General features: G+C 38.2%; 3 protein-coding genes across 3 annotated transcripts; 1 reads left to right on the top strand and 2 right to left on the bottom strand.

Moving 5' to 3' along the window:
• Window positions 1-2,382: 2,382 nt before the first annotated feature.
• LOC137744050 (microtubule-binding protein TANGLED) lies at window positions 2,383-4,735 on the top strand. Its single transcript, XM_068483912.2, has 4 exons — window positions 2,383-2,657; window positions 3,002-3,144; window positions 3,283-3,341; window positions 3,726-4,735. Exons 1-4 carry the CDS (start codon window positions 2,577-2,579, stop codon window positions 4,550-4,552), a joined length of 1,110 nt encoding a protein of 369 aa, XP_068340013.2. The 5' UTR covers window positions 2,383-2,576; the 3' UTR covers window positions 4,553-4,735.
• A 1,391-nt stretch (window positions 4,736-6,126) lies between these two features.
• On the bottom strand, window positions 6,127-11,448 carry LOC137744993 (mitogen-activated protein kinase kinase kinase NPK1). The gene is made up of 17 exons (XM_068484833.2): window positions 10,941-11,448; window positions 10,509-10,550; window positions 9,825-9,890; window positions 9,627-9,737; window positions 9,473-9,553; window positions 9,277-9,354; window positions 9,089-9,171; window positions 8,854-8,935; window positions 8,676-8,776; window positions 8,495-8,534; window positions 8,274-8,333; window positions 8,141-8,190; window positions 7,833-8,040; window positions 7,495-7,740; window positions 7,089-7,378; window positions 6,946-7,013; window positions 6,127-6,608 (listed from the first exon to the last, which is right to left on the bottom strand). Exons 1-17 carry the CDS (start codon window positions 11,220-11,222, stop codon window positions 6,505-6,507), a joined length of 1,992 nt encoding a protein of 663 aa, XP_068340934.2. The 5' UTR covers window positions 11,223-11,448; the 3' UTR covers window positions 6,127-6,504.
• A 986-nt stretch (window positions 11,449-12,434) lies between these two features.
• LOC137745474 (putative UDP-glucuronate:xylan alpha-glucuronosyltransferase 5) lies at window positions 12,435-15,008 on the bottom strand. The gene is made up of 2 exons (XM_068485432.2): window positions 14,216-15,008; window positions 12,435-13,360 (listed from the first exon to the last, which is right to left on the bottom strand). The coding sequence occupies exons 1-2, from the start codon at window positions 15,006-15,008 to the stop codon at window positions 12,435-12,437; spliced, it is 1,719 nt and encodes a 572-aa protein (XP_068341533.2).
• Between the last annotated feature and the right edge of the window lie 1,023 nt (window positions 15,009-16,031).

Below are 16,031 nucleotides of genomic sequence, written 5' to 3'. Positions count from 1 at the left end.
TGTTTGTCATCTTCAAGACACATACAAAAATACACAAGAGGCCGTAAATTATTAGTATGAACACTTAGTAGCTTGATCTGTTTTTAGATTGGAGTAGGATTCTCTTCCCTCTTTTTTTCCCTCTTATTCCCTCCCCTCCTATTTGAATGGTCACAGTTAAGTCACGTCAACATTTTATATTAATTTTTCATAGCAAGAGAAAGACAAAATAAGAAAATGTGAGAGGAGGGGATGGAAAGAGGAGGGGAGAGAATCCTAGTCCTTTTCGATTTTCTATCATTTATAGGGGTTAGTAGACCCAGATTTGTTAAGTTGTGTTCTGTTTTTGTGGCTGTAGGCCTTCCTTTGTACCAACCAAAAAAAAAAAAAAAAAGAGTAGTGTTGCTATGAAAGGAACTGGATCCCAGTAATCTGAGTCTAATGAACATTTTATTTGGACCGTTGAAATTTGATCAAATGACTATAATTATTATAACTTTAGAGGGGGCTCTTGTTTGTAACCATTGGATCAAATTTTAACGGTTCAGATCATTTTATCTTTAGACTCAGATTATTGGGATCCGAAGGAATCCGATTCCGATATGAAATGCACTCTCCGTAAAGGCGCCATTTCAGCTGAAAAAGCTTCGCTAAGTATGATCGAGCTGGGATTCTAATATTCCCCACATTTTTGCAATCAAAAGTGACATGCATGTGCATTGTTTGCTAATTTGGGATGAATTATTAGTGCCTTGAACAAGTGACTTTCTTTGGGAGTGATGCTATGAAATGCTGGTTGGTATGATCGGAAGCAAACTAAGGCTAAGTTAACTTTAATTAGTGGGATGTTATGTAAAGAGTGATTTATAGTGACATTGACTGATAGACATGTCAATCACATTCTCAATGGGAACGAATCACATGCATGGGAGTTTCTGGTTTTAATAATATATAAGCTTAGAGGGATACCCTAGTATGTACTCTAGGTTAAACAGGCATTTTATGCAAATGGATTTTTATTTTTGTTTTTTTTAAATATGGATTAGTTGTGGGATCCACTGCACGTCAAACTTCAACGATTTAAACAGTCTATTTTGTAAGACTCGATCAATAGATCATTCTTGTAAAAATTCAATCTAATCTGAAATCATTTGCCTAATTCATGCTAAGCTAACCTGTCCTGTTGTACATTCATATATATTTTGTAAACACTTTTATACACTCATATGGTCCTAATTAATTAAAAATCTCCAATAATGCAATCAAAGTTGAAAAAAAAAGAAGATAAAAACAAGTAAAATACTTGGAGCCCTTGAAATCCTTGAACATTTCCCGATTCAATTTCTTGATAGCAACCATTATTACAAAATTAGAGGAAAACTAAAGAAAATGACTTAAAAATTTTAAATTTTAATCAAAATGACAAAAATGTGTTGTAAGTGAATAATATCATGAGTGATTTTTTAAAATAAAAATATCATTTTCATTAAAAATGAGAAAATGTTTCGTTAAAACTCTCTTAGATTAGTTCAAAATTGCTTTGGACATGGACATGATGGCGAATCTCCGTATCGATGCTGAAATGTAGAGTCGCTTCCTCTCCAACTCTCTCTAGCAAGCAGCATGAGCAAAGAAGAAAATCTCCAAATTTGAAGGAATAAGAGAGAGAGAGGAGGGGCCCATACGGGTCATGTTTCCACCCGGAAGATCAAGGGGAACGTTTGGTTTTTCAAGTCAGAAATAATGAGACCCCAAAAAACCAGTTCAATATATGAAAACCATCACCATCAAACTTGTGCTTGCTCTTATTTTTATGAAAAAAGAAGAAGAAAAAGATATCCAAGATTTAATCATTGCATTATATGATATGTTAAAAGTGAATTATGATAACGTAATCATCTATTATAGTCGAATAAAACACTAAACTAGACCTCATGATCCAAGACTTACACAAGCGTTTGCGTCTTGAACCAAGTACACATCAATCATGCGTGGAAAAACGAATTGATCGTACATGGTGTCCATGGGTGTTCATGCCAACAAGATCCTTCCCGCATTCTTTTGGTGAGGATCTTGAGAATTCGTGAATCGTGTCTGTTTATCGTATATTATGCGGTCAGTTTTTATCAAGTACTGTTTATGTTTAATTTTAAATAATTTTTTACTGCACGATGTATGATAAACGGATAAGATTGACGGATCTCTGAAATCCTCAAAAAGAAGATCTGGCGAGGATCCGGGTTGGGATGCAGCTGTACACGATAAGTAAAGGTAACAAAGCGTACTGACCGTTAGATCTAAATACGCAATCAAAGGTTCCCATTAAAAATTGAAAATAAATGAAAAGTGGCCGTTTGCGTGCGTTTGGTTGGATAAATTCGACCGTTGGACACCAAAACAGAAACTTAAACAAAGGATCCGTTACCAAATGTGTTACTGCTTCCATCTCGGTCTGACTTCTGCACTGAGGAAGACAAACTGCGAAGGCCAAAAGGGAAACCAAAGAGAAAGAAGCAGAGAGAGAGAGAGAGAGAGAAAAAGAGATCTTGGAGACCCACTTCCCACTAAGTGTTTTTCTCTCGTGTCTTAAGTAAAAAATGGTTGCAAAAACCCCACCAAAGCAGAGGAAAATGGTAGCCCCTCTCAATCCTCTTCTCCTCAGAGAAACAGTGAAGAAGGTGAGCTACTTCAATTTTTTTCTTGGAGTTCAAGAACTCCGGAGTTGAAAGTTCAGTTCTTTGTAACTCCGGCATCGAACTTTGGCAGAATTTGAATATCTCGTGGATTTTCATGTGGCTTGGAGCAATGGGTTTCTGTAATTTTGTGGGTTCGTGAAGTTGGATAGACGAATTAAAAAATTTCACAGAAAGAAAAAAAAACCAAGAATTTGAAAGTTTTGTTTTCTGCCTTTCCTTCATTTCCTCGGCGCAGAGCATCTGTGTTTTGAGGAATTTGAATCTCTCTGATGGGATTTCTTGTGTTTTGGACTAATGGGTTTGTGTTGCTATGTGGGTTTGTGAAGGTGGACAGATGTATGGCTCGGTTGCAGGAGCTGCAGTACACAGTTTCGGGCGGTACGAAGGTGATCTCAGGAGTGAGTCTCAGCCCTCGGAGTACTAGAGGCTATCTCAGGACTAGCCTCCGATGCAAACAAGAAACCGCAAGGTAATTCAGAATCTGATTTGAATTTGATTTGTACAAACCAGGAACAAAAAATCCCAGCTTTTGCTTGGATTTGAAGTTTTTGATTAGTTTTGGTCAGTTTTGATATTGGAACTGAAATGGGTCTTTTGATTTATGCAGGATTAAGGGCTCAGCCCCTAGAAAATCTCCTGTTGGCAAGTTTCCAGCAAAGGCAGGAGGTATCTCTCTCTCTCTCTCTCTCTCTCTTTCTCTCTCTCTCTCTCTCTCTCTCTCCCCCCCCCCCCCTAAAATCATAGATATATGGCCAAATGGATTTTCTGACATGAAGTATATTCTTCACTTTTCTCAAAGAACAAAATTGAGTTTAGGTTCAAAATCTGAAACTTTTGTTTTTGAAAATATGACATTCTAAACTGCTTTAATCCACGGGAGGGGTATTATAGCTCTTCGGTACAAATATGTTTGCCACACTGTAACATCCAACTAACCTAATCCACGTCTACGAAATTTCTTTCTTTCCTTTGTAACCTGTTCTTGGAGACCAAACATAAAGCAAGAATTTTTTTTGAATTAGGTAGTAACTTCATTGCTATTGAATTCAGGGGAGTGGCAGAGAATGTCCTTGCCGGCAATGCTGGTCGGTGAAACCGTCGGAGAAATTCTACAAGCAAGCCAATTTGCAAGAGAAATAATAGCAGCAATTGGCAACAAAACAAAGAAAACCACTTCAGAAGACCCCAAAACCCCAATGACACAAGGGAAACAAAGGCAGAACCCTGAAAACACAGAGCTCAGGGCCAGAAGAAAGAAGGAGAAGCACAACAAGTCTCAATCCACTCGATCAGAATCCAGTTCCCCGGTACTGCAACGGGCTCGTTCCCGGATCAATTTCAAGGTCTCACCTCCACACAAGAGAGAAATGGAGAAAGAAAACAACAGATACGTGGCAAACAGAGTATCTCCGAAAAATAGGCCTTGGGCTAAAAAAAGTGTGTTGTTTCCCAACCCTTTGTTTTCGGCTTCAGATTCTTCTCAGCAGCAGAAGTTCTGCAGAACAAGATCACCGGTCATTGGCAGAAACGATTGTAACAATGATAGGCCAAGGATTCAGACTCCGCACAAGTTCCTGATCAAGTCCCCGCCTTCTGCTTCAAAGTTTCCTTCACCTTCCAAGTTTCAGATCAAGATCAAGAGCCCTCCATTGGTTTCTTCTCTGTCTCCAACGAAAGCCAAGAAGTCACCGAAGATGTCAACTGCTTCAAAACTTCGCAGGTCATTTTCGCCGTCAAGATTGGCAACCAGGTTGGTGTCACCATTGAAGAGCAGAAAGAGTGTGCAGAAGAGTAGTGAGGGAGCACTATTAATGCATGGTTTGAAACAGCGTCCGACTTCCTCAGTGCCATTGGGACTTTCAGCTCGGAGAATTTAAAACATGTTTATGCATAGATTGGTGGTTTTGTTTGATTCTTTTGGTGTTTCAGATATTTTCTCAATGTCCATAGTCTCAAAATTTCATTGTTCATTTTTCGCTTATGAGTGTGAATTTGTCATCCATTTTTTCATGTACAAGATTTGACTTTCGAGTGATATTCAATAAGTTCGATTTTTTTTTTTTTTTTTTTTTGGAGACGTTATGTTGTTTAAGAGCTTTTGCCCCTACACTCGAGGTCCTAATTTTGATTCCCCATCCCTCACTATTGGTTGTATTCGTATGTTAAACTTTTTACAATTTCGATATTAAGAGTGTCCTTACCACCATCACCTGAGCCAGGGGTAACCAAATGCCTGAATGGTAACATCAAAAAATGGGTGCCCACTCTATCTATCCTCTCTTGTTAAAAGTCGTATCTGAGCAACACCTTTCCGAGGATTTGTTGGAAGTTTGGAGGGGCCTAGACGCGAAGTTAATGGTGCGGCTCACTGTTGCTTTGCTTTCTGAATTGCGGATTGTGGAGCATTTTTGTTGGGTCAATAGAGCACCACTCTCCTTGATTTGGTTCTGAACAAGGACAGCCTGAGGTACCGTTTGGTGTGTGGGATGGGATAAAATGTAGTGGGACGAGACGCACTCATCTCACGTTTGGTGTGCCAATTTGCCTCCTGTGGAACGGATTTTAGTCAAACTTTCGTGCCACCCTCCCCCCTGGAACGACTTGTTCTAGCCCATGGAACACAAAATTATAACTTTTTGGACAACAATACCCCTCTTTTTCATTAATTTCACTTCAAAAATAATCAAAATTCCAGAGATCTCTCCATTTCTACACAATTAGCATAAAATATTCATTAAAAATCGAAATTTACCTCAACAGATCAACTCAAAAACTGAGTTCTCTTGTTTTTCCAAGAAAACAAGTTTCTTTGATTGCACTTCAAATTTTCCGAGAAACTGAATGACAAAAACCCAACAAAAAGCAATTTTCTTTGCATTTGTTTTCTATATTCAAAGAAGAAAAATAGCAAAACGAAGAACATCCAGATCGGATAAAAGGTTCCTCATAAAGCCAAATAGAGGAAATTTTCTGGGGAAACAAACAGGAAGAACAAAAGGGTGCCAGGGAAATCCGGCAAAAGGCCATGGCCGACGCTGTCACTCGAGGGATGGGATGGCGAGGATTAGGCGGAAGATATGAGGGATGACGTTGAACTCGTCCGCGGTGACTTAGGTAAGGTCGAACTTGTCGGAGTGGATGGGTACGATTGTCATTTAATCTTTCATTCCATTCCAGCCTGAATGTACGCCAAACATAGCATGGAACCTCCATGCCATTCCGTCCCGTCTGCGTACCAAACGCTACCTCATTGTCCACCAAGTTATTATTGGTGACTTGGCTGTTCCTCCGGAGATCACACTTTTGGTGGCCCTTCGTAGGCGCTTCTTTCTTTGTTTCTGGGTAGTTGGTAGTTACTGTGTTACCCTATTTAGTTCCAATGTAACTACTCAGAGAGAGAGAGACAGAGATTACTACAAACATAAACCGCTATTAATCACAACAATCAGAAACACAATTCAAAAGTGGCAATCTATATATCATGTGCCATAAGATCCAGATTACTAAATCAATAATACAATTTCTATTCACCGGATACCAAACATGAAAACATGTATAATTCGCCCGCCCCAAAAAGAATATACTCGTATCCAACAATTTTATACAGGCATGCTTACACTAGCTTGGCCTTTGATAGGACATACAAGCAATACCACTATAGGTGGTTGCACAAAGAGAAATTGAATTGGACGAATCAGATGCTGCAGCACTGCTGTTTCCATGTGGAACTGGATTTTGGAAAGCCGGAGCACCGCAGGCATTTACTGCTACGACCCAAACTCCAATCCAAAGATGAACTCTCAACAGGAAGCTATGACCGACTTCTAAGTCATTTGCCTGGAGATGCAAACCTAGTTCGCTCTCTCTGCCGATTTAAACCTCGATCCTTCGGAGATAATGTTTTCCCTCCTACACCTGCTTGGCGCATCATCTCTGCAAAAACAAGAAATTTGATAAAATCATTTTAGTTAAGTGACGGTTGAATAACATATAGGATGGTTTGTTGGTTTACATGTTTGTCATTTGTACAACTAAACTTCAGACAAGATATGTTAACAGTACAGAGATATAATCTTCGTGGGCAAATCAAAATCCCACAACTTCAGGACTATTGCGCCAATCAACATAAAATCTTAAATGATTTTATTTGTAACCAGAATGCAAACAGTCCTTCAAACTTTAACCAAAATGATGGAGCACAAAAGACAGCTGCTATAATAACCCTATATAGTTGGAATTAGAAACCACACGTGGAAAAAGTAAACTCTACCTCGCTTTCTCGCAAGCTCTAGATCAAGCTCTTCTTTCCACTTCCTCTCTCTCTCAGAGGAGCTCATACTGTGAGAAGTATCATATATCAGATTACTCAAAAGGGTAGAGAGAGGAAACAGAAAAGAAATGACATGAACTAACCTTGGACTGCCTGGCTCTTGCTGACTGCATGGAGGTGATGGCATGTCGTGTGCAGTTTGAACATTTGCATTACCAATATTTGAAACCAGCCTGCCATTACTCCCAGGGCTTCCAGTACTAAGAGCATCAGCTACTCCCCTACTGGGTGATCTACTTTTGGGAGGTAATTTCAAGAACCTTGAGGTAGGTTCATCAGGCGAGTTATCCACAAAATTTGGAGAGCAAATTACATTCAAGCTGTTGTAGAACTCTTCAAATAATGGCGTTTGCAGCTTTTTAAGTTCTAGGGCCTGAGATTTGGAAAAACAGCACAGTTCAGAAATAATCAAGTCCAAACCAAAATTTACAAAAGCATAATATCACAAACATAGAAGACACCTAATACTGACTCCAACCAAAACTGTACCTTCTCATCCAGAAAAGCCGTGATTTTTGATTCAGTAAGTATATCGTCTTCCTCCGCAAGTGATGTTCCACAAGGAAATGAAAAATCTTTTTCTCCCTCTCCAATTGTTCCAGAGTTGCCGGCAGGAAAATCAGTTTGGTGATTGGTATCCAGACCCAGATCCATTCCATTTTGTTCGGTTTGTAAACTTCCACCAAACTTGCACACCAACTCATCATCAGTGGGTTCACACATTGGGTTAAAGCTCTAGCATAACAGAATAGCATGCAAACAGTTAGTTTCTGAATTTCTTGAGTGCTTAAAACTTATCTAACTCACAAGGGCACAAATTCATGTACCTTGATGTTGTCAGGCATCAAAGAAGAACTGAGCTTTACTTCACCCACCATAGTATTGTCTTTGTCATCAATCTGACACATATCATCATCATTGCTGTTTCTTCCCCAAGTGGCTCTACTTTCCAGCAACTTGTTAGGATGTATAGTTGAGTGTTGCAAACTGCCCAAATTACACAAATCATCCGAATCTGGGCAAGTTGACATCTCGCTGGCAAAAATTGATGCTACCATGTCAAAATCCTCCGAAAAATCATTAGCAAAAAGTTTCTATTTTACAAGTTCCAAAGAAGCATAATTGTAGTACTTACAAGGTGTGCAGGTTTGGAGAATATGATGGAGATTGGAGTTCTGAATCTTCCTGATGATAGCAAATTAAGTGTCACTAAAACGATTTAAATGGTGAAAAACAAACACGACATTATTCAACATCTCACTCATTACCATGACAGAAGTACGAAAAACAGGATCTGATTCCATATTCTGCCCAGTTACGAATGGATGCTGCATGTAGTTGAAAAAGTGTAAGAACTTGATAGGATTGAAGGGAGCATCGCCAGTCAAAAGCAACAAACAAATTGCAGTAGAAGTAGACGATGTGCAACATGTATTACAGGAAAAGGAACTCCAATACAAGAACGAAAACTTAATGAATTTTAATTTACCTGAAGCAACTCAGATGCAACTGACCTCAAATGCGGTTCCCTGCCATAGGACCAAGGTAAACATAAATTCAGAACAAATAAATACTCGAGCGGTAAGTTGATTGTTACACAAGAAATATATTTATGGATTAAACGGAATGGGTAATTGCAACATTTAAAGAAAACAAGATCAGTAGCATACTTTTGCAGACATTTTAGCAAAAAATCTTTCGCCTCAAAGGATAGGTGCTCAGGGATTGGTGGATGAGACTTTGTTGTCCCTATATGAAAGAGAGCAGCAACCTAGAAACACATGCCATTAGTGTAACAAGCAAGGGGAAAACTTTCTTAAGAAAATAAAGAGTTAGCAGAATAATTACCTCTTGGTACTGTTGGCTCCAAGGAGGCTTTCCAGTGGCCATCTCAATCACAGTACATCCAACACTCCATATATCAGCAGAGCTGGATAGTTATTCTTATATATCAGTATTCTTTACTTATCCAGAATAGAATACATAATGTAAATTTATTATCACTATCTAGGAAGAAGCGCCAGCATGATCGAATAACATGCTTGAAATCAAGTAGATGTTAAACGGTAATAATTGTGCATACAAGCTATGACCGGTCTGGAGAATAACTTCAGGAGCCATCCAGTATGGTGTACCCTTCATAGACTTAGCACCAGAAATGGTTGCCTGCAACAAAGCACCTCTCAATTCAATAGGAGATGCATTATAAGTAACCATGCATAAAAAGTACTGCACATCTGAAGAGAAAGGAAGGAAAATAAGTTTTTGTACCAGCTCGACGACCTGTTTGGATGCCCCAAAATCCGCAAGTTTGATGCATCCTTTATTATCAACAAGGATATTTGCTCCCTGAAAGTTAAAACGAGATGCGTATTAGCCACTTACAAGGAAAAGTTAAGGTAGAGTCTAGAAACATTCTTGTACATGCATAGTTGCATACCACTCACAGTTAAGGTGGAATACCTACCTTAATGTCCCTGTGCATGATTCCATTTTTGTGTAAATATTCTAGTCCCAATAGCAACTGCTTGGTATATGTTTGTATTACCTGCTCAAAAAGATTGTTTAAATTTAGCATTCAAAACACCTACTGAATACAAAGTTAGCTGGCAAGAACTTACTGCCTCAGGGAAAGATCCAAATTTCCCCAAAAGTGATGATATGGATCCACCAGGGACAAATTCCAACAGAATATTCAAGGTATCGTCCTCCCTCACTGTACCTAAATATCTCTAAAATCCAAAACAAAGTACATGCTACAGGGTCAGAAAAGTGTGGGACTTCAAGAGTTGATATAGATACAAGGCAGTACTACTCACAACAATGTTTGGATGAGACAGATTCTTCAGAAGCTTTACTTCTTCCTCAAGCTCCTTGATGTGAGCCTACTTGTAGCATTAAAACCATTAATCAGCAAATTATAAGCAACTAAAATGATAAGATATCAACTGTAATACTAAGAAAATCTTCAGAAAATGTTTCAGATGTCCAAAAAATACTAAACTCTGTTGCTGAAAGTTAAATGTAAAAAGCAGTGATATATAGATCAGAAGACATTACACTTCATACACAACATCCACTCATACGCCTCATGCACCTGAAATTCACTCATAAATGTGAACAAACATCTAATATAGAGGGCAGCTATCCACCACAATCACATCCTATGTGCACCTCAAGGCTCACACACTTTACAGTGACACTTATGCTCGCTCTCCAACACCCTCAATGACACCCAAGACTCGACGCGTCCTGGGCATACACAAGAATGGATTTATGCTTCCTTCTATAGCAAGTTAGCAACAATGGGTCCGAAAACTAACCATCTTCAAAAACTCTCCAAAATTCTAGGATCCTGCCTATGACCTCATCCAACTTTTCAAGTGCATTAAAGGAAGTGACAGGTGGTAAAGAGTCGACACTGATCCATCACAATCATCATGACCAACAGCATATATAATTCTAAAATCTTATAATTGCAGTAAGACGAGTTCAATTCAAACCTGTGCTTTCTCCTTTGAAGCACCATTTGCCGCAATCAGAACCTGCAAAACAACCAACAAACATTCAAAACTATACTCTGAACCAAATACCAGACTGATCTAGCTATGAAACTAGTAAATTGAATACTCCAAAATGATTATAAAAAAAACTCAATATTTAGCCTAAACCAAATATCAAAAACGAAATCAACTCCGAAATGAAAATTGGGGGAAAATCCAATTTGATTAGAAACAGCTCCAGCACCATCTCCAGATCAAAATCCATATAAAATCAAGCTTAAAAACCCAAAGCAAAAGGTCAACCAAAATGCCGAACAAATTAACAAAACCCAGATGGAATTAAAAACCGAAAAAAAAAAACAAAGAAAAAACTTCAGAGCCTAGAAATAACGCCAAAAGCAGCAGAAAACTCAATAGAACAAAAATGTGGACCTGTTTCACCGCAAGAAGCTCTCCGGAATCAAGATTCATGCCCATGTAAACACGCCCAAAGGCACCGCAGCCGATCAACTCGCCCTTCCGCCACCGGATCGGAGGAGCGTTTTCCTTCGCCATTGCCGGCAATGGAAGCGGCGGAGAGGGCTTGGAGAAGACTCTGGATTTCCGAATGCAGGAATTGATCTTGTCGACTAGGGTTCCTCCTTGGGAGTCTTCATTGTCCGATGCTGGGCGGAACACCAGTGATCGGCGAACTGATCCGAAAATGTCTTGCATCTCCCTCTCTGCGAGTGTTTGTGTGGTTTGATTGAGAGAGCGTTTACGTTCTGCTGTTGATTTGGGGTTTCATTTGGTCGGCAGAGTAGAGTGAGAAACTTGGGAGGAGAGAGAGAGAGAGGGAGGAGGGAAAAAGGTGGAGGAGATTTTTGAAAAAATAATAATAACAAATGAAAATAAAATAATATGCACTGAAATCTTCTGTTGGCTAGGGCCAAAATAGAGGAAATTACATGTTGTAGACTTTGTAATTTGTACTATATAGTTTATTCTTTTGATAAAATTGTATCATGTAGTTAAGTTTTATTCCTTCTGTCTCCCAACAAGAGGTCATACGTAAAACAATTTCGTCGTCATTGCAGCATTTCAAACCATACAATGTTACGTGTAAGTTTATCAACATAACAGTACACTATTGAACTACGACGTCATATAGCAGTGAATTTGTTTAATGCAAGTTACACAACATAATTGACATATTTTCTTTCATATCAAATATTCGAAAAATGTCTATAGTTCAAATCTCTATCTTTTATACTTTTTAAAATAAAAGATGAGGAAGTGATGATGGTCGGAAAGTTACTAGGTAAGCCATGGTTTGGTCGGATTGCTTTATATTATAAATGAGATAATGGGAGCATATGTCATGATGGTTGCCTGGTTAAAACTTTATTTTCTAATTCACAATGCATCCAAGGTTTAAGTTGAAAAATTTGAAAATATGTGTGATTTAAGTTGAACATTGATTGTATACAAACTTCCTCATTACTTATAAAGTAAATAAAAGTAAGGTTACTAATTTAGTTAATTTAATCATTGTGTCTTTGATTCAACAATTTTATCATTATGTTTGGCTATAGTTTACAAGAACAAATTTAGCTAAATGAAATAGTAGATGAATAATACGTTTCGCTATAATCCTTGTGTTAGCTTTTGGTAGCTAATGTATTTCATTAGTTTCAATGTAATGGAAATTGATCAATAACAATGACAAAGTTTTATTTTACTAAGTAGAGTTGGCTGTACGAATTTTAAAATATCACTACGTTCGGTTTTTCGAACAAAATATAAATACTGGTTCTCATATTCATATGTTTAAATTTCACAATCCACTTGTTCTTTGGAAGCCAAGGCACTAAGCAACTCAAATCATGAAAAAAAAGACCACAATTACATAAAGTTACACACCAAAAATTAAAATAAAAGCAAGGACTATATATACAAATGATGTTGTCTGGGGTCCTTAATCACAATTTTCCAATGTCCATCAGAAAAATTAGCCTTAGCTGCTTTCACTCTCCTCGTCTTCAAATTTTCATCCATCTTCTTCGTCAAACCACAGTAAGATTTCAGCTTCTGTGGCATCTGATCATACACTTTCCACCATTTCTCGTGAGCCGAATCGCTCGCGAAAACGCTTCTTTCATACCCTTCCCAGTTGCAGTCATAATCTCTGTAACATGCCCAAGGCTTGAACCCCAAGTAATGTATTGCATAAAGGTCCTCAGCCATCTCATGATTTGCACCTTTTGATCCCCCGAAACATTTTAGTGCATTTAGCCTCCAAGGCAACCTATGCCACCAAGTAAAAATCTCATTCAAAAACCCCTGATCGCCGCCGTTGTAAGACTCGAGTTTGGATGTTTTTTGCGTTAGGTATTCGAACATGCAGTTCGATGGCTCCACAACCATCAGGCCGGAGTTGAACAACACCCGGTTATTCCCCACGGCTGACAACTGTTGGTGCACGAAGAAACTATCTATGTTCTTGAGGACTAGAAGATCCGCGTCAATGAAAATAACCTTGTCATACTCCGTGAGCTGCCACACGCGGAGTTTGCTGTAGTTCCATTCGTTGTACGACCCTTTTTTAGCAAATGCACTTCGGATTCTCTGGATTCGCTTGATCTTCCATCCTGCCGCGGTTAGGCCTTGGATGGATTTGGGAGTGATGAAGTCATCTGCAAGTAGGACTAGGTCTTTGGTGGAGTTGGTTTGCCTGATGCTTCGAGCTAGGGCTATTGCACCACACACATAGGCTTCTGAGGAGTGCAGGATTGTCACATAAGCAAGTCTACGTCCCTCGTATGGAATCCATGAGCTTGATTCTAACATGAATTTTCTCCAAATTTCTCTGCCTGCAACAATATATTCAAATAATTTACTTAGACTAAATAATTTATGAACATTTTTAAACAATTAATTAGATGGACATATATATAATTTACTCTAATTAAGTGGCACCATATAGGACAGTTATAAGTGTGAGATTTTACTCCCCTAAATTAAATCCCCTTCTTTAAACTAAAAGCTTTTGCAATGTTCTAAACTTTCGACCTTATTCCACTTTGTCCTTAAAATTTTCAGCTTGATTTTGAGCGTCCCTAAACTTTCAATTTCCCTTCCCTTTTCCCCAATCGTCGATTTTGTCGCAATTTTGCTGTTAATAGTCAATTATGAGTAATGAAAATGACAAACTTTGAGGAGCATATACGTCAACAAAATTGTACATCCACAAGAAAGTAGAAATACGTAGAATTTTGATAATTGAGTTAGGAGACGAAAAATAATTAAGGAGAATTGAAACTTACAGTTTTGCTACATAACGCATTTATTGTACAAAATGGACGAAACTAACCCTCAATTTGACGGAATAATTGACATGACAACGGCAAGAGGACATTGGCACTAACTAATGTTTAGGGGTGATGTGACCTAAACTGAAATTTCATGATACAAGTGGAACAAAGCTATAATACCATAATCCTACAGAAGGAAAAAAAAATTAAAAAAAAAAAAAAAAAAAAAAAACCTGCTTAGACACTAATCTTAGGAGATCCTGTACACATATCATCAAATGTTAATTAACGATAACCAATCAGTTGATTTTCATTACAAAAGTAATAAGAATCGATCAACTGACTGAAACTATGTTGGAACTGCAGGAAGAAATCAATTGTGATTAAACTAGTAAATAGTTAGTTAATTAGTACCTGTTTCCGCATAACCTGAGGCAACTTGGCAAGATCCAACAGGCATATGCACAATTTGTTCCAATCTCCCAATATTAGGCCTATAAACCCAATAATTCCCTCTATGCATCAAAAGATCATCACATCTGAAAATCTCCACCATCGGTCCACAATCCCCGATAAACACAACGTACACCGTCCGATGAGCATCGGGCTTCATCCACCCTTTACCCACCACTAGATTAGCCACCATCAAGTTAACTTGTAACCTAAACACATCTCTAATCCCTTCACTGTCACTCGTCCCATTTGGTCCACAGGGAACCTTGGCCAGTACCACATCTATGCCCTCGTAATGCTCCAGCTTAGGAATTGGGATTTCCGGACACTTCGGCTTCCCCCATTTCTCGTCTTCATCTATCCATTCGGGAAAATAGTCCTTCCATTTCCGATCCCTAGCTACGCGTTCGAATGCCACTGAGACTGCCTCTACATCCGATAGTCCATGGAGCTGACTATGAATGTGTTCATCTACGTTGACCAAACCTACCTTAATTTTTCTACCCTTGATTTTGAATAGCTTGGAAATGGCAACGAACCAATCTACGTTCTTTCTTTCGTTCTTGGTTTCATTCTTGATAACCTGTTGGTTTCGAATGGTAGCGCAATTATTTGACTTGGTGGGACGAAAGTTAAACGAGATAACTAGGCATAGGAAGAATAGAGAGAGAATAATTAGATAGAGAACGGAGGGGACTACTCGTCGTTTGGCATAGGAGGAGGAGGAGGAGGAAGAAGAAAACTTGGAAGCCATATTCACATAGTTTGGTGAAGGAGCAAGCATTTGTACATTCGGGTTGTATATATGTGTGTGTGAGAGAGAGAGTTGAAGGGGAATTTGACGTATATGGGAAAGGGTTTTAATGGGAAAGTTTGCATGGGTGGACGTTGAAAAAGATTATATTTTGCTTATATATGAGATTGCATCCTCGAGCGTATGGAGAGCGTTTTAAATCATTGTTTAAATTTTTCTTTACAAAGATACAATGACATAAATAGTGAATTTGATACTTTATATCCTTGTAAAGAGGTCTTAGCATAAAAAGAATCAAGGAAGGAGAGAAGAAGAATTGGCTCATATACACTCAATCTTTCAGAGGAACGTAAAGAATACAACGATATATTTATGAAGTGAGACTGGCGAGCTTATTGAAGATTTATTTTGTTGAAACGGTGATGCAATATATATATTTGAATACGGATAACTTAGGTAACTAGGATTTTTTTTTTTTTTTTTTTTTTTTGCTAAAAATATGTGAAATTCACTCATATTTGTGGGAGTGTCACAGTAACTACGAGTGCTTAGTAGAACTATTTTTATGAGTGAGAGAGTCACGATTTTTTTTGGTTGACAACAGGGCATAAGCTCAAAAGAAAAGAAAAGATTACATAAGAAATCACCACACCTTAGCTATATCTACAACTAACAACCAACGAAGAAAAGAGGAGCTTGAATATTTTTAATCTCTTATATCATATATTTCATGGATTGAAAAAAATAGTTATGCCATTGATAACATGTATTTTACTTCTCGAAGTGAAGATGGAGATCCGCTCACAATAATACAGTTTATTGGAAAAATATTTATACCCCATTTACTCAATTTCCAATTAATTAAACTATTACTTTGATCAGGTGGATTACTTTGACCCAAAAAATATAGAAACATGTGAACTATAGTTAATCCAAACACAGGCTTATAAGGTAGACAGTTCGAAATGCTAGAAACGTATCTTGCATTTTTGGTCCTAGTAGGCATCCAACTTATTGCACTAA

Source organism: Pyrus communis, chromosome 12 (assembly GCF_041283825.1).
Source record: "Pyrus communis isolate YQ-2024b chromosome 12, ASM4128382v1, whole genome shotgun sequence".
In the NCBI taxonomy this organism is placed as follows: domain Eukaryota; kingdom Viridiplantae; phylum Streptophyta; class Magnoliopsida; order Rosales; family Rosaceae; genus Pyrus; species Pyrus communis.
This window is presented reverse-complemented; position numbering and strand designations above follow the sequence as displayed.